Consider the following 24,987-nt stretch of genomic DNA (forward strand, 5'->3'; position numbering starts at 1 on the left):
GTATCGCGTCCAGTCTTGCGCAACCGTGCATCTCATTCGCATATCCTCCTCCTTCTCTTCTACTTGGCGCGCGGTGACGTCGCCGCTATCTTCCTCCTTCTGCGGCACACACCCAGCTCCAAGCCGCCGTCAGCTTAACGTGCGAGAGTTGTGCCTTGAACCATCTATCGCTGGCGTGTGTCTGTCAGTGCTCGCGCTTATTTGTGCTTGGACTTCGCCCGCAGCGGACACAGAGTTACCGCCCCTTGTGGCCAGCATTACGACGAATCTGGGGTAAGCGCCCGCAAAGAGCACCACATACCTCGTTCCTGTAACCGTTCTTCCCGGCGCGTGACCGTTATCTTCCAGGGGTTGGGTCAGGTCGTGCTTTTTCTGTTGTTGTCCGCTTCAGTTTGGAATGACCGAGTCCTTTAGGTCGGCTAGCGTGCTTAGTGGTCGTACGTCTCCCGCGACGTAGCCGGAGCGTCGCTGTCCTTGGCGTACTGGTGCGGGTGTTGGTGGTGGTGGCGGCGTGCGTTTTTCGAGGTTGACGCGGCCGCCTGCGAGGAAAGAAGGGGCGAGGTCCGCGCGTTTCCTGCCCTTTCTGAGACGCCTTGACTGCCTTGACGTTTGGTCGGCTGTCTGGCCACTGCCGAAGTTCGTGCTGTTCGGGCGTGTGGGTAGTTTGGGTAGCTCCCCTTTCCGCTCTCTAATTACGAATGTGTCGTTGCGTTCGTTCGTGTTTGGCTGCGTGAGAGTATTTCTGAAATTGCATAGTTTCGTGTTAGTACTTCGAAACCCTTCGAAAGCCAAATGAAAATCTGCTTTGTGCAGAATAAAGGGACGAAATTAAAAGTCCGGTGACCACTTCAGCTACGCCTTCAAGATTACGACGCGATAGTGTTAGTGGCTCCTGTCTGCGATTCCTTGTCCGCGTTTATATTTCCGGCTTGCTTAATTATCAATTCCTTAACTTATCTAATATATCGCACATTCTTTTAACGTACAGTCTTAAGTTACCAACGCCTGTCGTAAGCGACCACCCGACATAGGCAATGTCTCAATTTAACAAAGCCGCACGACTACGCTTGCTTTCATGGTCAGATTCGGCATTCATGCAATAGCCCTAGAAGGTCGATTTTTGTCCCACCCTAAACGATCAGAGTTGGCGATTGCTCCCAACTTTGTGAATGCACGTGGTCTGTCGTCACGTTACACAAACCATCGATGAATCTATCCTCGGCCATAGTAATCTGCCAGCTAGCACCTGCCGGGGCAGTATCCGTGATATTTCGTTCACAACGGCGGATATTCTACAGAACGAAGCCTTTAATGCTATCGCGTATAATGTGCTTTGCACATTTTAGACAGCGCTGCTTTCAAACGGCCGGAAATCGACCGCTGTAATTAATGACAGGCGATGTGCCTTTTGGGGGAACACGTTGTAAACGGTCCGGTTGGAGTTGTAGGAGTCCACTTTTTTTATCGCGTCTGGAAATGGCTGTTTACCAACTGCCACCGTCGTTTAGGCAAAAAAAAAAAAAAAAAAAAGTGGCGACCTGACTTCGTTAGGCGGCGGCTACAGCCGTTAGCTGTTCACATCATTTGTGACCCTGCGGTCGACGCCGTTGCCGCGTTTTGTCGAACCCGTGGATTGCTTGTTTGTTTGGATTGCAGCTCGAGGTGAACTTCCATCGCCTGCTTGTTTGCGGGGACGTCGCTATAGTTTCACATTACTTCGCCGAGGACGGGACCTTTTTTTTTTTTTTTTAGGACATCACGCTGTTTTGACTATGGAATGCCTTTTTGTTACGAGCATATATGTAAAACATCGACCGAAGTTTACGCGTGTGTGGGGACCACAGAATCGTTTCTTCCCATTTGTGGGTGAGGGATCATAACATTTTTCGTTGCTGAACTCAAAGCTTTAAATTTTCTAGTGGGGACTGGTGCGCCGTGATGCTGTGCAGCAGTGTTGCCAACTTAAAAATAAAAATCCCGCAACAGGAACTCTCAAAACCCGCTAAATGTATTTATGTGCCGAAAAGTTCATTTTTGTACATTTTATTCAGTTTGTAAACAAGTATAACTAATGTAAAAAGAAATAACGCACTTTTTTTTTCTACTAAAAACCATTGAATATATTATTTATCGACTAGAGGCATCATACTATACATTAAAGTTCTAAAAACTATGCTTTTTTTTTTTTTACGTTTGTGAAATGGAAAGTACTGACTAGACACTGCTGAGGACGTCCTGCCTGACTGCAGGCACAATCACAGAAAGATGTCTGTTTCATCTGCAAACGACTGACCACTCGTACCGCTGGTACCAGGTACAGGTGGGCTTCCAGTGCTGTTGTCAGCGTACGCCTCCATCGTGCCGATCTTTTGAACTACATTTGGTGGCAGTTCGTAGTTTGAGCAGCATTTACTCTGCAGGTTCGAGGATTAGGTTCAAACGCGCAGTTTTCAAAAGGCCGCAGCAGTCGAGTCATGGTGTGTTTCAGTGTTCCCCACTGTAGCATAGCGGCATTTCAGCGACGTCATGCGCTCACATGGTGACGTTTTCTCGCTTAAGTGACTAAAACTTCAAGGCACGTTTGCGGTTCAGAAAGAAAATATATAGAACTACCAAAACCCACCAAAAAAATCGCCAGAAAGGCTTCAAAACCGCTAAAAATTCCGCTTCCCGCAGTACAAGGTTTTCGCCCGCTAAATAGTGTAAAAACTTGCTAAATTTAGCCGAAAAACCGCTAAATTGGCAACACTGCTGTGCAGCGCGGCGGGTGGGAATACGGAAGGGATACGTGTTACTGCGGCAGTCGATCGTCATTGAGAATTGGGGAGGAGGTGCCACGTGGCTTTTTTGCTGCTGTCCTGCAAACGAAGGCCGCCCTTTTGCTCCTTAGGCGGTGCTGGTAGGGCAAAAAAATTTTCTGTCCTGCAGGCGAAGTGAGGAGGGAGAAGGTGGTGCTGCGTCGGGCACGCATAACGCGGAGTAGATAGACCGCGCGTTCTGTGCACAGATTTGAATTACGCGGAGTGTAACACTGCACGGTTATTTGCCTCTGTAAATATGGGTTCACTGGCTGATTTCGTCCACTTTGACGTTAGTCCGGGACTGTAAGACGCGCTTATCGCCGAGTCGGTTTGAAGTCTTCTCGGCAGTCAACTCAAACGAGAGTCGTTCGTACCGTAGAGGGGGGCGTGGTTCCACCGATCCCTGCACGCGTATTACTTGCGGAATCTGCCGTTGATGATGGCGACACCTGCAGTGTTGCACTAAAGTATTTAAACTAGTGGACTTGTTTCCGAAGGAATCAAGACGTAAAAGACGGTGCAATATATATTAGTGAAGCTTGTTAAATATAACATGACCCCGATTAGCTATGAAGGCCATTGTCTCGTCATATGCTGACGGCAGCTTCGCCAAGCTGGCGCGTCACTTAGGAACACGAATCTACGGGGCGGCTTCATGCTTAACTTGTGAAGAGGTTGGAAAGTGCGCTGCAGTTTTGGTGTGAGAAGATAATAAATTTTGATTCGGTGCAGTAGTGTATATGGTGGCACTGTTCCCATAGTGAGAGCAGCCTCGTATTCAAACGTCTTGACTGGGTCATGGACACCGGTCAGCTGCTTTGGCGGCAAAACAGTTGGTCAGTCGCAAATTACTATGCGTACGCTTTGAACGAAGTTTACAGACGCTCACGACGGGTACTTGACTTAAGAAAACTAAAATGGCCTACATATATAGAGCAGCCAAAAGTGCAGCTTTTTACGAACTCACTGGAGTGTCACTCGGTAGAAAATATTAGCAGTTTCTTGTGCGAGGTGTTTTGTGACGGAATATTGTTAAAACGATTTTAAAATTGGCGCTTTTAGTTTGAAAGGACGCCTTCCGCATTGTTTACGTGCAGGATGCCCACTGTTTATTATTCTGAGCGCGTTGAAAGGCTCGTGAACAGACGTGTGGCCGCGCTTCTGAATTATAAATAGTTGGGGCATTGATCGATCCGTTCGTTTAAAGGCGGTGGATGAGAAAATTAACGCGCCGGCCGCGGCCACAGCGTTCGATCCAGATACCCGAACGCGTATACAGCGCCTCCCGCTGCATCGCCTGTCGCACGACACGTGTAATACGTCCTATATTTCGCGCCTGAAAGCATGAGCTGCGCATTGCATGCGTAATTGGGGAGCTTTTCAGGAGGCTCATATTAAACGACCTGTTTTCCTCCGTCTTTGCAACGTCTTTTTGGAAAGGCTCTATGGAGGGGGAAACCACTTTTGCTGAGAGGGAGAGTTGTCAAGAAAGAGGAAAAGAGAATTTTCTTGCTCTATTTTTCTTCCTTTTCTGAGAGAGACAGTATAAGTGGCGCCTTGAAGCGGTTTTTTTCTTTGTTGCCGAAATAAAAGGTAACCATCACATCAAAGTACCATAAGCACAAGTACTTCATTGCTCCTGGTTTGTTTAATACAGTCAAATGTCAAAAGCTGATTCTGTTGATTGTTTAGGAGAGTAATACACACACCGCATACTACCGCCTATAATACATAAGTAACATCATTGCATTGTATTGTGTTGTATTGTTTCGTTCCTATAGTATCTCGGCGCGACTGCCAAGGGTCCTGTTTTCTTTAATTGCTCCGTCGGCGAAAAACAACAAAAACAGGATTATTCACTCTGCGAGTGTTCCTTTGTTATGCACTGCTGACCCTTTCTCTTATTGCGCTCGTGAGTACATGCGCGTTGCTATCGCTCGGTGTATGCTGAACATATGCGGCCACCTTCTATTGTTTTATTCACCGAAGACGAGCCAGGCCAGCCGCTTGCTTTTGCGGGGCGTCGGCCGACCGTCGTGAGCGTCGTTCCGTGTCTGTTTTTTTTTTTTTTTTTTCTCGCTTAGACAGGGCGACGCCCACCAAAGGCCAAGTTACCCGCGATGACCCCGATGATGGCTGTTCTTTCTTTACTTGTGGGCGTGCACGTGTGTACCCTAGGGATTATCAACGCTGGGGCGGCTGTTTCGTTTTGCGCTTATATACGTGCGGTTGTGGTAATCGTGGTAATGTGTTGCCGCGTTTCGTTTAATTGCGCCGGTAGGCTGGCACTATATATATGGCGTCGGGCACTGTTGCTCGGGGGCGCCGGATGGAAAGAAAAACGCGGGGAAAGAGACGGGCGCTACTGTATTTACAAGATGGGCGGCGGGCGTTCTCTGTGTGAGTATATGCATGGCTACCGGTGACGACGTTCGTTGAGGTCCCGCACGCTCGCAGTCGAGTTTGATGGGGAAAGTTGTCATTTGTGAGTGGTGTCGGTGCAGTCAGCGGCGGCAACAGAAAAGCGCCGATTATGTGTAAACTGTCAGCGTAAGTTATTGATCGCAGTGTAGATGTTGAGTATCTTGAATGGTAACTGCGTATACGACACGCAGTGCTCAGCGAACGATTTCGTCGCGTTAAAACGAACCAATGCGAAGCGAGCGAACAGCCCCTGACGCCATGGAAAGCTTAAGGTTACTTTTTAGGTTTGATTAGTTTAAGATACTGTAATCATTGAGGTAATTTATTTAAAATACTGTAATCATTGAGTTTAAAATATTGTAATCATTGAGGTACTTTATTAGAAAGTAGCACGTTGACGGTATCCGAATCCACGACTTCCGAATTTCGCGTCCGATGACCGATTGAGCTGTGGCGACGGCTGTTCAGTCTTGCACTTCAATATTCATTTCTGAAGTATCAACGTTGCTTATAACTTGTCCTTGATGGATGGATGGAATATAGGAGCGTCCCCTTTGAAACGGGGTGGTAGCATAGCTATCATGCTCATTTTTCTCCCTATATCTTAATTATTGTTTCGGTTAACTATGCCATCATTCTATTTATTAAATTTTGTTCCTACATTACTCACATTATGTCGCATTATGTCATTAGTTGAATAATAATGTTCCCCAGCGCCACCTCCTCCATAGCGGCGGAAGTGGAACGTGTTTGTGAAGAGGTCAAATGTGATATGACGCGCACACATTGCTACTTAGACGCACAAATTCTTCAGTGATTGATATAATTAAATGCATACAAGGATTAGTTGCTAATAATGCAGCTCTTTATGAAGCGTCGTAGTCTTAGCGTGTGTTTTACGTAAAGAAGTACTATGCGGGTGTCGTGCGCTGCTTCGCTTTCGCGCGTGCGCGGTCGCAGCGAGAAGTACATTTTCGGAATTAGTAAAAACTGATACATATACTATTCGCTGGCTCCATGGATTTCAATAAAATAAGAGTGTAACAGTATTGTAGTTGAAAAGTCTGTGTAGGGCTAGTCAACCGGCCTGCTAGATAATTAGCGCGTCTGAGCTGTGTTTTGAGGCATTACACTGGCGACTGGTACATGCGGAAAAAAAAAAAGCGCTCTTGTAACTCGACATTTATTTATTTATTTTTAAATATTACTGAACCTTGGGTGAAGCGTCCCGTGTGTGCATGTAGCTTCACCCGCAGCCCTGTCGAATGAGCCGACCGTGGCCAAACTGTCACGTGGAGTGCGAAGCGACCGTGTACATGTACCACGTCTTGCTCCGCGTTTTGTGACGGGCCGCAGTGGCAGCGCAATGCATCGGTGACTTCGCCGTCGCGCGGTTCACTGGTCGAAAGGCGATTCTCCCCTTTTGTTCGTGCTATCAATAATGCAGGTAATTTCTGTCGATGGCGCCCTGTCCGCTGGTCCTGCGTGCAACACCGTTCATGCTGGCTACGGTTACTTCACCTCCGTCTCATCATGTCGGTCGGCTGCTATTTTTTTTTTTATAATATTCCTTCGCGTCTACATCGTCCCCCGACACCAGATGGTCCGCTTCAGCTGCTTCCTGCCTGGTCGATTGCGGGCAGACCGATGGTCTCAGCGCTTGGCCGTACAGTCTGCGCTGCCCACTGGCGCGATCAACGAAATGTTTGAACTAACCTGTTGTGTTGGCTCTGCAAGCGGCCGAGCGATCGATGGATGATCGCCGGCCCTTTCATTCTTTGATGGCCTCATATCTTCCTTCGCCCGCCCCGCGCTCGCTCTTTGCACGTCGCATTGTTTGCGGAAGCGAGTCGGGCGATTTCGCGGTGCTGGATGGCGTAATTGCTTGTAGCTTTATTTATATATATGCTCCGCGAACCACCGCCGAATGTGTTCTCGCGTTTTGCTCGTGCCTCGCAGTAACGTCTCGTGCTCAACATTCGTCCCATGTTTGTGCTCCCTGCGGCGCCTGCGGTGTTGCTTTGGCACAGAATTAGAGATTTAGCTTACCGTGATCGGCGATTCGCCACCGTGACTCTACCGCGCGTGGGCGGGGCGCTCAAGCTGATTGGTCCCGACGCGGCAGGTTTGTGCCGACATCCGGTACGTGGCGCCATCTATCGGCGTCAAGGGAGGTCTGGGCATGCGCAGTGGAACGCGCATTCCACTGCGCGTGCCCAGATCCCTTGACGCCGATAGATGGCGCCACATACTGGATGTCGGCACATAGACCTGCTGCGTCGGGACCAATCAGCTTGCGCGCCCCGCCCACGCACGGTAGCGGGTCACGGTGGCGGATCGCGGATCACGTTAAGCTAAATCCCTGAGTGATAGGGGACTGACCAACCGTCGACCTACATTGTGTCCGAGTCTCGGCGCTTACCCGCAGTAAGTTTCGAAGGTAGCCTGGATCTCGCCTTTCATGTTTAAGGCGAGAGCTTTCTATAGGCTTACAGTGAAAATCTCGCTTCCGCGAGACTTATTCGTGAGATTCCGTAATATATGTAAGGGATTCCCTCGAGATGTGGTGTGGGCTAAAGGTCGCATCGGGTCGCCGCGTTTGAGCGGACACTAAATTCGAAAGCACCCTTGTACATACATTGCTGCCATTATATGCGTATCTAAAAAAAATTTGATTTATTAAGACAGCTACAGTGACCCTGACTAAACCTACGAATTTCATAAGTGAGGTACTACTCACTTCGTGTCGCACATCGGAAAGGAGAGAATGACCCAGTGAGCTTGGGATAATTCCACACGGAGCATCTTATTTGTTTGAGCGTGCTGCATGTGCTAGATGCGCTCTCGGAAAACAATGGTTCACTCGCTGCTCGTCTGCGGCGAACCACGCAACCTCGGCGCTGTGGCTACAGTGCTTGACTATACTGTGCGGGATCATATTCCGGCCGCGGCTGCCGCTTTTCGATTGAGGCGAAAAGCGTGCTCTGCGATGTCAGTGCCCGTTAAAGATCCCCAGGTGGTCGAAATTACCGGAGCTCTCCACTACGGCGTCTCTCATAGGCTCAGTCGCTTTGGGACGTTGTACTCCTGATAAGAAGGGAGGAGTCGCTGGAGAAAGATTTGATGTTGGGAAAGGTTGAGGGTCGCCGGAGAAGGGGTAGGCAGCGAACGCGATGGTTAGATGGCATCCTCGAGGCACTGCAGATGAAGTTATGTGATGTTAGGAAGATAGTGAGAGACCGGAAAGCGTGGCGTGACATGTCCATAGGGTCACGAAGAGTCGGACACGACTGAACTGAACTGAACTCCATAAACCAAACCACCAAAACCCAGTTACTGACACCTGGCGCTGATGTGTATTTGGCAAGCTGCTCTACAACGGAGTCTTGGCAGGTAAGGAGCCGGGCCCTTGTCCCTATCCCCGTGGAGAGTGGGCTATCCTCAGCCCTTCCGATACCGCACAGTCTATGCAACTCCTCCATTCACTCCACCCCTACATTGCACAAGGACGAGACCCTTTCGTTCCCTTTCCTTCCTTCGTTCCAGAGCCCGAGAAAGGTACTTCATGCTTACTGGTGTTTCTTCACCTTCCTGCCGACTCCGGACAGTTTTCATTGCCTTCATGTGGAAGTTCTAATGACGTCAGATTAAAACCCATTTTTTTTACGTGCGATATTTAGGCTCAAGACCCTGATCGGTCGGGCATTCATTTCGGATACGCGCGTTGCCCTTCGGTGTTTCCCAACGCGGGGCCGAGTCATGCTCGTCTCGGTACGTGTTGCTTTGCGCCCGTGTGGCGTGCGTTGCTTTGCCCTGCTCCTTAGCATATTTCGCCATTTGCAGCCTTTGTGCGGGAACGTAAGGGAGAAGAAAAGGGGGAGGAGGTAATGATCGCCGCTTTACATGCGTCTGTGTTCCTGGTTTTAGCCGTGGGTCGATGTGTGCGTGGTTGGTGCCGCGAATCGCGTGAGATTGTCCCCTTTCGCTACCCTTCGTCGATCATGTCCTGCGCAGCTGTGACAGCCTACATGGAGGGGAGCAGGAGGGGGCAGTGCCTCTGGACTGCACCTTTCGCCCTATGTTCAATGTATCTCGTGTTCGGTTTCGTGTGTATATGGTTCATCGTTTGATCAGGATTCGTGATGCCGCGCATGCTTCCCGCCTGTCCCCCTATACTTCCGCGTTTGTCACCGCCAGGGTCGCTTTGTTGCCCCCTTCATTGGCCTGTGTTTTATTTCGACGTGGACCAAATACCAGGCGCTTGCTGTTCGGAGTGAACGCGTAGTGTGCGGTGTCGCGGTAAATGTTGGCGCGTGCCGAAACGTTGGATTCGGTCGTTCAGGCGAGCGAATTAGAACGGGCGTTGGTGGTCTTTCATGCAGGGGTCGTGCTTCACTGAAACCACTTGCATTTGAAACGGCGAATATCGGCGTTCAGCTGCCGGCCCGGGCTTTAGTCTTGGCCTTGAACCCGTTTGTTGTGATTGCAGGCTTATAGATGAGCGTCGCCGCCGTTCGAAGGCTTCTGAAATGCGCTTTCAGGGTGTCGAGTCCACTTTGTTGCGCATGTTGGCGTCCCGCATATGTGTGGGGCTAGAAGGCGATGCAGGTTTAATGGCGGGAGTCTACAAATCGCGCTCATGGTCGTGCCAGTTTTGCTGTGGCCTTGTCGCTTTCCGCGTGCTTGGGAAGGGTGAGCGGGGACCACGGTCGGTCATTTCCAAAATGTTTCACTAGGGGAATAAATGCGGCACCTCAAACGTTCCGTGAGAAGTATAGGATGGAAAGAAGGGAGAAATAAGAGTCACGGAACGCTACGGATTGATTTCGACAACCTGAGGATAAAGTTCGGACAATATGAATGGTTCGTGAACGGAGTCTAGTACACAGTAGAGAAATTTAGCTTACCGTGATCCGCGATCCGCTACCGTGATCCGCCGCCGCGCGTTCCACTGCGCATGCCTAGATCCCCTTGACGCCGACAGATGGCGCCACATACTTGATGTCGGCACATAGGCCCACGCGCGGTAGAGGGTCACGGTGGCGGATCGCGGATCACGGTAAGCTAAATCTCTCTCATCTGGTAGACTACCGCTACCGTCGATGCGATGGCGAAATGCCGTGACATGCTTTGTCGTCGCCTATTGTTGCCGCGCCTGCAGCATCTAGGCGCCCTATCATTCGAACTTTCCGGACCGGAAATATTTTGCCACTAAATCCGGTCTCCTGTAGCGTCGTTTCTTCGAAGCGAAATTGAACGTGTCAGCGCTGCAAGAGACCTGTTAGGAATCGATTCGATGCGCAGTGTGACGACTCCCCCTCCCCCCGCGCGCGTCAAAGTGCTTGGCAAGCGCAAAAAAAAAAAAAAAGTCTACTGTGGTGCCGTGGCTCGCGTGATCCGACGTGGGGTGCATTGTGTGACGGCGCTCATATGTTCAGTCGGCACCGATGTCGCTGGACATGTCGTGTTCGGTTGTCATCGCCGCTCGGTCTCGCCACTGCCCGAGATTCACTGCATTCGTGTGCGTTTATATTGGCGTAGCGGTCGGTGGTCGCCGACAGGCACTCGCGACTCGTCACGTCGGGCGGCCCATTTATTTATATAGCGGTATATGCGCCAGAACGTCATCCTGTCCATCGCGTTTGTTTGGTCCGCGCCCAAGATTGAGGTGCAGGGAACGCCCATAGAGAGTTGGTGTCATTAATACTTCACCCTCCGGCTATTTGCTTCTTGAACCTTTTTATCTGAGCCTCTTCGTTTCTGGGTGGTAAGTGTGCCGGAGGACGCTACCGCCAAGGCTAACTACTGCTCATGTGCTCCACGAGAAAATAAAGCCCGCCGAAATGTTTGAGTGCCTGAAACTGTTTCGTTCACGTTCTGATATCGCGCGCTGGTAGCATCTAAGCGAAGACGAAGAAAAAAAATAAATTTAAAAAATGAGCACAAGCGACTGCCGACTTGAAAGGCGGCTTCTTCTTGTTTGTTTTTTTCTTCCTAAGACGTGCATACCGGTAGGAAAACAAACTGAAGACACCACATGATCTTTAGAAGAAAACCAACGAAAAAAAAAAAAAAACCCTAATGACAAAGAAAGACCAAAGACTAGGAGAATTAAGGTACATCAATTCCTTCTCCAGGAGGAAAACCATAAAGCCTTCGTCATCTATATGACGGAATAGACTTGTCAACTCGCCTTCGACTGCGCTCTTGAACAAAATTCTAGAGGTCACTTTGGGCCACTAAAGTGTAAGGCTCCTCCTAAAGTGCGATGAGGATCGTAGCCCTCCTCTACGGCACTTCTTTCTTTTACTCCCATGTTCCTCCCTTCCTTTACGGCGCGGTACATGTGTCCGCGGAGAATTGAGATACTGCACCTTTCGTGTAAATCAATTTCAAACGCCGCTGGTGCCCGCTGTACTAACGCCTCCTAGACATCTGGGCCTGCTTCTGCTTGCTGTGTGGTGATCGATCGATCGATTGATTTCTAGGAAGGGAAAGGCGGGGTAACTGTCTCCCTTGTCTTCCGTGGACACCTCAACCGCGCCGTAAGGGAAGGGAGGAAGGTGGGAGTGAAAATGAAAAGAGAGAGAGGAGCCGTAGTGGAGGGCTACGGACGTTCGAGGAAGCGGCAAATGAAAACCGTCGCACGGACGCTTGGATCGGACGCCCGACGGGGTCAGCTTCGTCTATGCATGAATCGCCTGGTGACGTTATGACCTGTCGTGACTGTACATCGCGCGCCCCTTGTCGAATACAACTACAATGAACGCATCAAAGTTCACCGGCGTTCCATAATTCGTTTACAGGAAAGGAAAGACGCAGTATTAGTCACTCGCGGAATCCGACTGTCATCCTCACGGTAGACAAGGAGAATTATGATGAGCGTTTCATACCATTCATACGCAGTTGGTTAAAGCGCTGGGGATCCAAGGGATGGAGGTTCAATTCCCGATGGTGACAAGATTGATTTATTTTTGACTTCACGTTCCGGTCATGGTCGATGACGTCCCAGTCTCGCGATATCCCACGGAATCTCGCGAAGTGTGGCACCATTAAAGGCTTTCGCCTTTTAATGACTTGCTGTACAATAATTTTCCTCTAGTCTTGTTTTAAAGCGAAAACTTTTCTGCCATATAGCGGGAGCCAAGGTCATCGACGAGCCAGATATGACACTAGTGGACGGCGCCGCGCTCTCTTCGCACGTGCAGCGCGCAGAGCCGGCGACGCTCGCGCTGCTGATTCTTTTTGTACTTCGCACAGCTGCCGATTCTTCTTCTTCATACCTGGCAAACTTTATTCGTAATGTCGCATATCTCCACAAATATACAACATTGACAGACGCAACTCAGCCTTCCAGTCCCTTGCTTACACTTTCCCTCCACCGTTACCGTTTGCTATGTCTTGCTTCCTAGAACTTCCCCATTCAAAATGCCCTCGACACCTTCGTTGGTTCTGACGTTCGCAGACAGCTTTGGAGGAGTTAAACCGCAGTAAACCGTGTCTAACCATGCTTAATCGAGCTTCCGATCGGTTAACTAGGTTATCTGTATGAATATAACCTGGCTTAACAAAACAACGTAGCCAAACATAAAGCTTTCGCTTGTATAAGCCGAGCTAAGCCGCAGTCTTTTTTTTTTTTTTTTTGTTCGTTAGGTTTCTTGGTTTTGATTTTGTTGTTAAGATGGTGTCTTGCTTTTCGTTTTTCTGCTGATCTAGGAAGAAGGAAAAAAAAAAAAAACTCTTCAATTGACAGTAGTCGGCGCTTAGTTGTGCTCGTCTTTCTCCCGTCGTTTTCGATTTACTCGTACTGCAATCGTGTATCAGAATGAAGCTGTTTGTACGGATAAACCTTATCGCGATTACGCCGCAGTTACCAGGCCATGACGGTGACCCCGGGGCGCCGACAGCGTATTTGCTCCGCCTGCACATTAAGCACGCATCGGCAGCTGGCGATACCGACTGATGCGATTGCACGCTAGAACGACTCGAACGGTATACGCCTCGAGTTCGGCGCGTGCACAGCAGGAAGTGCCACCCGTGCGCAACATGTTAACAGGCTTCGAGCGGCCTTTGCGCTCCGTTGGCGTCCCTGGTGAGCGCGTGGTGGAAAAAAAAAAAAAAAAAAAAAAAAAAAAAAAAAAACCGCCCGCGACGACGTCGTTGCCCGCTCATCAGCGCCCGTGTGCGAATGATCTGCGTCGCATCACCGGTGATGATCGCTTCATCGTCCTGTGCTACGTCGAAGGGCGCGCGCGGAATGCATTGTTTCACCGCCGAACAATGGGCGGAGCGTCGAGTCTCCCGCTGTGCACAGAGCGGTGCACTCGGGCCGCCGCCGTGCTTCTGCTTGTCTGCGTTGACGTGCCGGCAGGTGGTGTTTGTGCGGCACCCCGCCTTGTTCGAACCGGCGTGGTCCGGCCCTTGGGTACTTGTGCCTAGTGTATGCAGACGTCTGGAGTTCCGCTGCAAGTCGTCGTTGGTTTAAAGTTGGACGAAGAGCTGCTTCGCCGCTTGTAGCTGAACGAATTGCCGACCGCAAACACGCGTCTTGGGTAATCACGCGGGGTCAATCATTCGGCTCTTGCTTTTGTATCGTGCCTAGTACTTCGCGAGAACCCCGCGCGTATCAGCAGAGCCTTCCCGACGTGGTGGATGGATGTCGTCCGGTGTTCGTCCGGTGGGCGAGGCTATCCGGTGCTGCTCTAAATGTGCGATTTTTGGTGCACACTGTTACTGTCATATCTATTCAATTCTTCCGGTTTTTTCTGTGTGCATATCTGACTTTTTCACTTTCGATTTAAAATATGCATATTGTGAAAGTCTGCTCGTTGTGACAAATCAAGTGACCTACAGTGGGCCACATTTTGCATCTTCAGCGACCATATTTTCTTAAAATTGGGAAGGGTCTCGTGTTCTTTACATTCCCAAACTTTGTACTACCATATTTGCTCGGGATCTTCATTGAACAGTTTTGAAGCAAACCTTCTGTACCTTGACAGCTGTAACTTTGACGAGGGGATACACCAAGTGGTGCTCAAAGTGTTTCAAAGTTCAAACTAGAACATTCTTTGTTTCAGTTTTAAGTGTGGCAGGTTCACTGCATGGTTCCCAGCCATTCTTTGATGCTTGTGCAAGTTTCGTTATTGCAGTGCTCATGCGAGTAATCAATTTGCAGGACCTCGCATGTGTGACTCATCATGGGCTGCTCAAACACAAAGGCTGTGGAGCTGACCAATGAAGATCTCGAGTTCCTCAAGAAGCACACAGACTATGATGATGCCACAATACGGGACTGGTACGCAGGGTTCAAGGTAATGCGCTGTTGCCTTGGCATAGATAGTTTGCCTGAGGCTGCAGCCTCCGTCAAGCCTGTCTTGAAGGGATGCTGAGGACCCTTCAGTCTAGCCTTGGTTTTGAGGAAAATCAATTTTGAGCTGTGCGATGTTGGTGCATGTTAAAGAACCCCAATGGTAGAAATTTCCGGAGTCCTCCACTACGGTGCCTTTCAAAGCCTGAGTTGCTTTGGGACGTTAAACCCCATAAGAACAAAGGAAAATCAATTGCTGGCTACATTGGCATTTGTCCGGCAGCAGCTAATTATGCACGTGCTGCTGACAGCTTTTAGCATTTAGGGACTTTCCCTACACTTCCCATTACTCTTAGCTCCTGATGTCTACATGAGAAGGGACTCGTTTTTCTGGAGTAAATGGCAGAATAGCCTAATTTTTAGTATGTCCACCCCCCTTCCCCCCACCAAAAAAAATGGTGACAAAAGTGTATTTGTGAATCGACAAGTAATGGTGACATGGTAACCTCATTTCATGGCCAGATTTTTGTCCTCGGTCTCCCTTTAATTCCATGCATTTAAGTCCTTTACAGTATTTAAAGGTTTGATGGTGGGAAGGCTTGGGTGTGTGTATTGCATGACACATTTAAAGTAGTTTCTGAAAAGAGTGATCTCTTTTGATTACTGCTTTGATTTGAAGCTTGGACAGTTTTTGTTCAGAATAAAATTCTTTCAAGGTTAAGATTCATGCTTGACCAAATGTGTAGCCTTGTGTGACTTAGTAGCAAATTAAAATGACAGCAAGGTTTGCTTACTATTGTAAAGGGCCACTCTTGACAGCAAGCAAGTCTGAATATAGTCAATGTTTTGTGATGTTCCTTCCTTTTAACCTGATTTTGTGCTAAGGGACAACCCAGATGTAGCATTGTGCTCAACTCAAGAAATTGATCATTAAAGGGTAACCTTTGCATTTTCCCCTTTACTACCACAGGCTTTTGTACAAAAAAAAAAAAATGGCAGAGTATTTTGGCAAAATGTGAGTGGAGAAAATGCTATTTTCTAACCTCTAGCCTTTGAAATGTCTTTTGGTTTGATGTATCAGTGTGATGGGGTTCTTGGGAAGTCTGTGGTGTCCTCTCTTTACTTTTTCAGTGATGAATTCCCAAGGTTAATCTTCATCTTTCTTTTCCTTCCTTCTCTGCTATCTATGGGGAGTAGCAAGACTGCCCGACAGGCAAGCTGTCTCGTGCAAAGTTTCTGGAGATCTACCGCATGTTCTTCACAACGGGCAACCCCGAGAAGTTCTGTGACCACGTTTTCCGCACATTTGATGCGGACAACAACGGCCACATTGACTTCAAGGAGTTCCTCCTGGCCATCGGTGTGACAGGCAGCCAGAGCTCAGAGGAGCGACTCAAGTGGGCCTTCCGCATGTACGACATCAATGGCGACGGCAAGATTGACCGCACGGAGATGGTTAAGATTGTCCAGGTGAAGCCACTTTGACTACACTTTACCGGTCGTCGCAGACAGTGTAGAAGTGTTTTCAGGGCAAACCAGGTGGCTTTCCTTTCAAGGGCATTGGCAGTCTATGAATGATAATGCTCTGTGGCATGATTCTTTGTGCCATGCACTTGTGTTCAATGATCTGAAGCTGTGCAGAGTCCGTAGCACCTTAATGGATTATAGACACCAAAATTTGGTGGCATTTTTTTTTCTTGTTAATGATGCATAAGTCATTCCTGTATATCGATCCACACGCAGTTTTTGCCTATGACCGCTAAATAATTTTTAGAAGTTCCTTCTCTCACCAGTTTCGGTTTCGACAGCTGAGAGATGGCTGGGACATCACAATTATGCCTTGATGCGTGGCATGAAAAAACGGCGATATAATCGCTCATTCTTCACTTGTAATGATTCCTATTCTTGAGGCGGGCTGGCTTTATCATTGTAATGAATTCAAATGACGGCAATCCCTCGCGTTACCTAGACGTGACTGTGACGTCACAGCCATTGCTTGGCTGTTGAAACTGAAACAGGTGCGAAAAGGAATTCGATTATAAATTATTCATCAGTCGTAGGTGAATGTGACGTGGTGATATGTGTACAATAATGTCCTGGGCATCATTACAAATGATAAAACACGAACCCAAAAATTGGGTGTCTGTATAGTCCTTTAAGAGCATATTAGTGTTGTGTGACAAAATACAACACTTCGGACAATTCTCTTTGTCCAAGGCGCCATAATGGAGTTCTTCATGAATTCAGTTCATAACAAACAAAAAGAAACAGTTAGTATACAAATGTCTGTGTGCTGTACATTGCAAACACATTTTCACCTTCATGAAGATGTGGCTGCCACAGTCGATTGAACCCGTGACCTTGGAATCAGCGGCTGAACATTAAGGCCAGTGTGGCTGGAAATCACTTGGAAGGCAGTTGTTGCCTGATTTATTGTAGTATGTTTGAGTTTGCCGCTGTTAGTTTAAAACTTGGGGCCTTTTGACTTATAGTAGCAATTGCAACCTTAGCAAGTATTATTGTATCCTATTCAGGCACATTTGATCCCACCCTCTGCATGGTAAAAGAAATTGCCTTGGGCACCTACTGAAAAATAAATTGAGTGCATGATCGCACTCATTACAGTGAAGGGGACACTTGCTATGGGTAGGCCGACGATTTAGTTTCGAATCCCTATTTTGTTATGTTCAAGCATGCTGCTGAGATGAGGCTTGATAGTTGTCCTGTAGCTTCCTTTTATCTTGTCTTGTGTCTTCCTGTTCGCGCTGTTTTTGTTAACAATGGATGTTACCAACTCACCCAACAAAGTATCTTGATAGTTGAATTAAGGTTGCTAATGTTAACCTTTGCAATATTTGAGAATAAGGGGTAACGTGCATTTTTAATTGTGTAGTACCGACCTTGCAAACAGCTGTCGCTGTATGATCCGAACTGCCTGATTTTGAAAGATTAACTACTGAATGAGGCACAAAGGCATTTAGAATTGACTTTCACTGTATAAAAGTAGATTAGCATTTATAGACATCCAGTATGCACAGCTCCTAAGCGCAGAAGAGATTTAGTAACAGATCTGGTTAGCAGAAGGCAATGTGGAGAAGCCATAGCTATGGCTTACAGCCGCCATGTTTTTGCTCATGCTGCGTCCCCTGACTCTTCCCGCTTGTATGCAAGCGAATAGTTGGTTATGAAATGGATCACTTGTATGCCCCTAAGGCACCGCAAAGAAGCCAGTTTTTTTCATGAAGTCATGTTTCTGCGGGAACGGACACCTCGTATGTTATTAACTGGGAGAAAAATAGTGGAACTCTCTCTCTCCTGCCCGCGATTTTGAGCATATGAAACGAGATATGGTTATGAACCGGCAACATATCAATGAGGTTCTGCTGTACATTCTGGGAGTTATTTGTGAAACAGCTTAACATAAATATCTAAATTTCTGAATGTCACTGACTTCAAATAATTTACGAGAAATTTGGGGTACAGGAATTTTTAAAACTACCGGACGGTTCAGAGATAACCCTGTAGCTTCTCTTTGTCCTCTGCGCAGGCCCTATATGAAATGCTGGGGCCCGGCGCCGCCACCTCCGATGAGGACACGCCGGAACAGCGCACAGGAGCAGTCTTCTCTAAGATGGACACCGATGGTGACGGCAAGCTCACAATGCGAGAATTCCTCGATGGCTGCTTACAGGATCGGAAGCTGGCGGGCCTCCTCACTGCAAGCACAACACTGCAGCTGAGATAGCCTCAGCTGTGAATGCACCGCTGGATGCTTCTGCCTTCCTCGGTTCACGTGCCTTCAGTAGCCCCTTATGCCGAAATTTTTTTCATTATTTAACAGGCTGTGTTTCATGTCTGTGCTGTTCTTTTGTATACAGGCTTCATGCTGTCTTGTCAGATTTCAATAAAATGCACCTGCATTTTAATTCTGTCTTCAGTTCATCGACAATTGGGATGGGAATTGCTGTGGCTAAGAAAGGCTGCAGTGCTGGCCCTCATTTTGTGCCTTTAAAGCTAGGTGCCTGCTTGTGTTCCATTTGTTCAAGCTCTTTCTGAATCCCTCGCTGCATAAAAGTTACCGAGGGACTGTAGAGACTAAAGTAGTGAAAGGCGAAAGCCCGAGGGCCACATTCTGCTATGAAACTTGCACTGATTAGTAATTGATTAATTAGGCAATAAGTGTTTATGCATTAATCATTAATTAGTTAATAAATGTATTAATTAGTTGCCAATTAGTAATTAATTAATTAGTAATTGGCTATTGATTGGTATATGGCCATATAAGGGGCGCATACTGGGGTGGTGCTGTGATTGGTAGAGACCTTTATGACGTCCATGGCCAATCAGAGCCGCCGCAAAAGCGGGACACATTTTGTCCACGACGGCATGAGTCATTAAAGGCTTTCACCTTAAAATTTGGTTTACAGTGCTCGCAACTTCCTTGGGTGCATCTATTGCACTCCCACAATCCTTGTTGCATGGCACTGCTGGAAGAGTCCTCTAGAGACAACTGTGTATGTTGCAGAGCGAAGGATTTGCTGGGGATGCATGAACGTTTGGATACAAAGACTCGACAACCAAAAAAGGCCTCTTCACGCAGTTCTTAGGGAAACAATATAGAATCCCATCGTGATAGTGCTCCTTTGAGGGAGTCCCATGGGCTTTGCAGCAGTAGGTCCTGGAAGTGTCTAGCTTGTGATAGTCTTGGGTGGTCTTGAAGCTGTGGCATCAGAAAAAAAAAAAAAAAAAAAAAAAAAAAAAAAAATTCTCATGCCAGCTATACTCTTTGGTGGGGCCTGTACAGGTCATTTGGGTTACCACTCCTTAAAGGCAAACTATTGAATTTATTTGCTGTGTGAGGTCTCTGCTTGCAGTTGATTTTATGCAAACTTTCATGCTTAAATTTCTTGAATGCTGGCTCAATTGGTACCAAGGTAAGACTATGAATCGGTTTTATCATTTACCCTAATGTGTTTACGTCGTGTCGCATGTACTGAGCTGTATTCTTAGGCTGCTCTTTTTGTAGCTTAGTAGCCGCTTCGGAGCCAGCACAACCAGCACTTTTCCATTGATACAGCTCTGCCTCTAAAAGCTCACTGTGTACAACTCAGTGCAGAGGTGCTGGTTGCTCTGCCAGTTCGAGTAAATACTACTCATTTCTTTGTCTTAGCCTTCTTCTCAATACGCTATTTCCGGTCTGTGCAGGCTGAAGTAGACAAAAGTTTCTACCAATGAAATGGCACAGTAATATCACAGTTCATGTTCTATAATTCAATGCTCAAGCTGGCCAGTTACATCACTTCCATGTACTATTACTGTAAATCTGCCTTTGAGGTATAGTTGATTGTACACACAGCATAAAGGTCTTGAAAGGAAAGGTGCTAGACAAGAGAAAATAGCAGGGCACATAGCAACCGTTCCTAGACTTGAGGCCAAGGGAAGTGACTCAGCCTGCCTGGTTAGAACAGCAGATACGAAATCCTGAAGCACTTGCTCTCTACTAATACCATCACTCATGCCTTTTTAATAGTTCAAAATTTTTGTTGTAGCGCAGTACTCTTTATCTAGGGAAACTTGGGTCTTACGCCTTCTGTTGGCTGAATGTGAATCAATCTCTAGTCATGGTAGCAGCTAGTTATAAATGATTTTTCTATGTTCTCCTAGATCTTGCACCATTCACTAATGCGCAAGAGGTTCCTGACACATTTGCGCAAGGCAGCTAGTTTAAAGCCTTGGACTCATTGCTGTGCATTAGAAGTCATGCCTTTTGGTTGCATGCGATGTTCGAGATGAAAAGGCCAGGGAAAATGAGTACATGACACTAAGGTTGAGGGGAACGGGGAGCTTCAAGAAAGTAGTCTTAGGGCTTTGTAGTAACCCAGAACATTTCGGCTGGTTTTTGGGGGCCACGTCCCATCTCTCATTATTCTGCCACCTCACTTTGCAAAGGTGATGTACCAGCTCAAACATCACTACATGATTAGTGTAGAAATTGTTACATTTTGAGCTAACTTTGCTTCTTGTCTTCTTCGTGCAGTGGCAGTGTCCAGACTCTGACGACCCAGTACTCCCACCCATCTCCAGAAGGGAGCGCTCGTCCCGCTAGCCCGGCCGCACCTCGGCCGCCGTTCTGACAGGTGCCGTACAATCCTAAAGCACGTGTGGTGAGCAGCGGCAGCCTGAGGAGCCATGGGCAAGCAGAACAGCAAGCTGAAGCCCGAGGTCCTGGAGGACTTGCGGCAGAACACAGAGTTCTCGGATGCCGAGATCCAGGAGTGGTACAAGGGCTTCCTCAAGGACTGCCCCAGTGGGCACCTGTCCATTGAGGAGTTCAAGAAGATCTACGGCAACTTCTTTCCCTATGGGGATGCGTCCAAGTTTGCCGAGCACGTGTTCCGCACCTTTGATGCCAACGGGGACGGCACCATCGACTTCCGCGAGTTCCTGTGTGCGCTGAGCGTGACATCACGCGGCCGGCTGGAGCAGAAGCTCAAGTGGGCCTTCAGCATGTACGACCTGGACGGCAACGGCTATATCTCGCGCCAGGAGATGCTCGAGATAGTCACGGTTAGTTCACAATCTTGTCGCAACAAACATGTAATTGTGAAGTGCTTGCAGCAGGATTATGCTGGTCCTAATGAATTGCGCTGAAGTGGGGACAGCCATGTCCCAAATGATAACGCGAGCTGAATTGTTCTAGAGTTTGAAAGGAGGAGCTTATGAGCAGTATTGTTTTGTGAAGTAGTAGCTTTAAAAGAGCATAAATACCTGATTCTTGGTTGTCTTTTATATTAATTGTAATTATGCGTGAGACATTGTTATATATGATCACCACATGATACTTGCCTATGACTACTAAATAATTTGCAATCGAATTTCTTTTGTCATCAATTTCGTTTTTAGTTTCAACAGCCAAGCATTGCCTATGACGTCAAAGTCAAGTCTTGGTCACATGAGGGAAGAAAAAACTGCGTCATAGCTGGTTCGTCATTGTGATTCACTGCAGTGTTAAACCAGCCTGCCTGAAGGACAGAAATCGCAACAAGTGGTGAAGCGATGATAGATTGCAGTTTTTTTCAGCCCATGACGTGACCTAGACTGACAGCGTAGCAGTTGCTCGGCTTTCGAAACCGAGAGCGAGACAGTTGTGAAATAAAATTCGGTTATAAATTATTTAGCGATCATAGGCAAAAACTTTTGTCGGCCGAGGCGGCTGTGAAGAAGGGAGCCGAGGAGCCAGTCATAAGTAGACATAACGAAAGAGAGGACTACTCTGATGTTTACTGAGTGGGCACACATATTCATATGCTCAGTCAGTGGCGTCACAAGGGGGGTGTGAGGGTTGCGGTCCGCACCGGCTACCACGCTCAGCGGGGTGCAGCTGGGCAGTGAGAGGAAGGAAGGGGTGGGGGGTGAAATGAATTATTGTGTAGATCCGAAAATGCAAAAAGAAAAATGCCTGTAGGTAACATGCAAGTGAAATCAGAGCTTTTCGAGATGACCAATGTCATTTGAATTCGCAAATAAAAAGTTCATTGCATGTCCCTGTTGCCTAGGGCAAGATAAGGGACCTAAACATTGCTGATGGTGGGGAATCCTGGGAGGGAGCCTCGATCTCGGCAAGTTGGAATAAACCTTGGCCATTATCGTAGCAATGGGCGGTGCATGACAACCACTCTTGTGAGCCTTCTTTACAAAGCAGCTGTTAGGTATATTTTATGGTGGCATCTCATAGCTGATGCATGGATTGTAGATAATGTGAAGCAGGTGAGTAAATTTGAATGAAAGTGAGGTAAACTTTGTAGTGAGGTAAACTTTTTACAAGATCCTGTGCAAGATCCTGACGTATGTGACATTCGAAGCAGCGGTTCTAACTAGGGTGCAGATAAATTCTCCTTGTTCACTCGGTCATTTTGAGTTATGTTCAGCTTCTGAAAGGTTTGCAATAAGCGTCAGTGTACTGCTCTGCTCAGTATGAGTTGCAGTGTGTTTGTAGTGAAGCACTTAAGATTTCCACTTCATAAATGCGAGTTCACGTGTCCAACTGAAATATTCAGTAGCCTTTGTCCTACGTTTCGACAGCTAAATGCACAAACAAATGCACAAATGAGCACTGATATGCTCAGTGGGCATTGAGAACTAAGCTTCTGCCACACTTTCTGCATTGCAGGTTACATTAAGTGCAGTAGTACTCTTCATGGAATCTTGTGTAAGTAGAGGAATGTTGTGCGCTGGACTTCAATGCAACTTGTGCGGATGCACCAACCTTGAGGAGGCAGTGGTGAAAAGGACATGTAATGTTTGCACCGTTGCCTTTTGCTGCAGATAGCCCTGACATAAAAATGCCTTACAAGTGGAAAAGGCTTGCTTAAGTACTTGGGTGTGAAATAAGGAGCACATGATGACCAAAAACAGAAGCGTAGACAGTATAGTGGTATACTTGTTGATTATGCATAGTCACATATATTACTGATGATGCTGTTGCAGAAACATCTGATCCTTATTCTCACTGATTAGCCATTCTAGCTTGGCTCAGAATAGTGAACACTTTGCACGTCTTTGTTTTGGCAAGTAATGATCGCACAAAACCATATCGCTTCACCGCATGTCATACTTGACGAAGTCCCTTTACAGTTGAATCCCGCTATAACGAAATTCACGGTGCACGAAAAAAAATTCGTTCTCGCGGAACTTCGTTATCGCAAAAATTTGACGTGAAACGCAGAAAGAATTGCCCAAGCAGCAGCAAAGGCGTTTAATGCCAAAAATCTGTAAGCTTGGTTTGCTTACGCTTCACGGCGAGCAACGCCGTCACGCGATTTTCGCACTCGGTCAGCAAACCCATTGCAACATCGTCGTCTCGGACAGCAACGAAATTCCTGATGACATTAAAAGCGTCCATCACCTGTACGGCGGTTGCCGCAGCCGGCGCTTCCTGTACGTCGTCGTCTTCTTCATCGGAAGAGTCCTTATCATTCCGGGCAGCTTTTATGATCTGCTCATCACTCACATCTTCGTGAACAACAACACAAGCGTCAGCGCCGATGTATTCGTCGAGCTCGAGATTAGGCGGCACGGTTCCTATTTCTCCCAGCGTTTTCCAGGCGGCCGCGATCCCTGGCTCCGGTGACGCCTCTTCGTCGTCGTCTGTAACGCCTGGTGTTAGGCCAGCAGAGTGTACGGGTCGACCTTCGGCAAATCCGGCGTGCCTGAAACAGTTCACAATTACTGAGCGCCCCAGTGTGCTCCAGGCAGCAGACATAATCTGCAGTGCCACGTACAAGTCCACCTTCGTGTCTCGGCCGGTTTCACTGTTAAAAAGCAGCCGCTGAATTAACCTCCCGCGGTAAGTGCGCTTCAGGCTAAGAATCACGCCCTGATCGAGAGGCTGTAAGACAGACGTGCAATTGGGAGGGAAAAACCTCAGCTCCGTGTTAGTGAGCTTGACTTCGTCGGAGTGATGCGCTGAACAATTGTCCAAAAGCAAGCAAACTTTACGGCCCTGCCGCTTCATGTCGCGGTCGAATGCCATCATCCACTCGGTGAAAATAGCGCGGGTCATCCATGACTTGTTGTTCGCCTTGTACTGCACAGGTAGGCTACGAGTTCCCTTAAAACAGCGCGGCTTGGCACTTTTGCCTATGACTAACGGCGGACGCTTGTCCGAGCCATCCATGTTTGTGCAAAGCAGCACTGTGATGCGTTTTTTGCTGTGTTTGCCGCCGTGACAGCGCTGCCCCTTGAAGTCGAGCGTCCTAGCCGGCAACATCTCGTAGAATAGCCCGGTCTCGTCGGCGTTGTAAATGTCTGCAAGCGCGAAGTTGCTTAAAATTCCGGCCATGTTACTCGCCTTCCAAGCAGCTGCTCCGTCCACGTCTGCTGACATTGACTCGCCGCACAACACTTTTCCAACGATGTTATGGCGGGCCTTGAAACGGTTTAGCCAGCCAATGCTGGCTTTAAAATCATCAATGCCAAGTAGGCATGCATAGTTCAAGGCTTTCTGCTGGACGATGCTTCCGGACAGGGGGACGTTGCTGGCTCGTGCTTCCACAAACCACGCATGCACTGCGTTGTCCAACTCTTCATGGAGGGGCCGCGTCACCTTTTTGTGCTTCGAGGATGTGCCTGAAGCAAGTGCCATTCTCACGCTGTCCTTATTGCCTAGAATCGTTGACAGCGAACTTGCAGGAATTCCGAAGTCTTCAGCAATTGCCGCTTTCTTCCTTCCGCTTTCTGCTTGGGCGATTATTTGAGCTTTTTGCTCAAGGGAAAGAGTTTTGCGTTTTTTCACTTGCGTTGCCATCGTGTCCTGCGGATGAAAACTCGTCGTTGTCGAAGAGAAAGGCAGCGAGTGAACAACGCGACCACGACACAAAGCCAAAATGGCGGAACTGCAATCACGTGATTTCATGCTTAATGTGGCTTTGGATTTGACTTGGACTTCTCGCCAAT

General features: G+C 47.9%; 2 protein-coding genes across 3 annotated transcripts in view; both read left to right on the forward strand.

Annotated features, from left to right (window-relative positions):
* Nucleotides 1–24,987, forward strand: part of Nca (neurocalcin homolog) — a 102,885-nt gene that overhangs the window by 64,654 nt on the left and 13,244 nt on the right. The window contains exon 3 of the mRNA XM_084578843.1: nt 20,570–21,099. Within this exon, the coding sequence (XP_084434969.1) occupies nt 20,722–21,099 (378 nt within the window). The 5' untranslated portion in view covers nt 20,570–20,721. The remainder of the gene's footprint in view (nt 1–20,569; nt 21,100–24,987) is intronic.
* LOC146179167 (neuronal calcium sensor 2) lies at nt 67–18,458 on the forward strand. Of its 2 annotated transcripts, none has more exons than XM_084578841.1 (4): nt 67–273; nt 14,401–14,536; nt 15,730–16,002; nt 18,080–18,458. In XM_084578841.1, the coding sequence occupies exons 2-4, from the start codon at nt 14,423–14,425 to the stop codon at nt 18,275–18,277; spliced, it is 585 nt and encodes a 194-aa protein (XP_084434967.1). In that variant the 5' UTR covers nt 67–273; nt 14,401–14,422; the 3' UTR covers nt 18,278–18,458. The 2 variants fall into 2 exon arrangements, with proteins under 2 accessions (XP_084434967.1, XP_084434968.1); XM_084578842.1 differs by lacking the exon at nt 67–273 and adding an exon at nt 13,621–13,777.

This window comes from Amblyomma maculatum, chromosome 9 (assembly GCF_055883805.1).
Source record: "Amblyomma maculatum isolate TAMU_Amacu chromosome 9, ASM5588380v1, whole genome shotgun sequence".
Lineage (NCBI taxonomy): Eukaryota > Metazoa > Arthropoda > Arachnida > Ixodida > Ixodidae > Amblyomma > Amblyomma maculatum.

Coding starts and splice junctions, on each gene's coding strand:
- LOC146179167 (XM_084578841.1), top strand. CDS start 14,423: ATGGGCTGCTCAAACACAAAGGCTGTGGAGCTGACCAATGAAGATCTC. Junction 14,537..15,729: donor ACTGGTACGCAGGGTTCAAG/GTAATGCGCTGT, acceptor TATGGGGAGTAG/CAAGACTGCCCGACAGGCAA. Junction 16,003..18,079: donor AGATGGTTAAGATTGTCCAG/GTGAAGCCACTT, acceptor TCCTCTGCGCAG/GCCCTATATGAAATGCTGGG.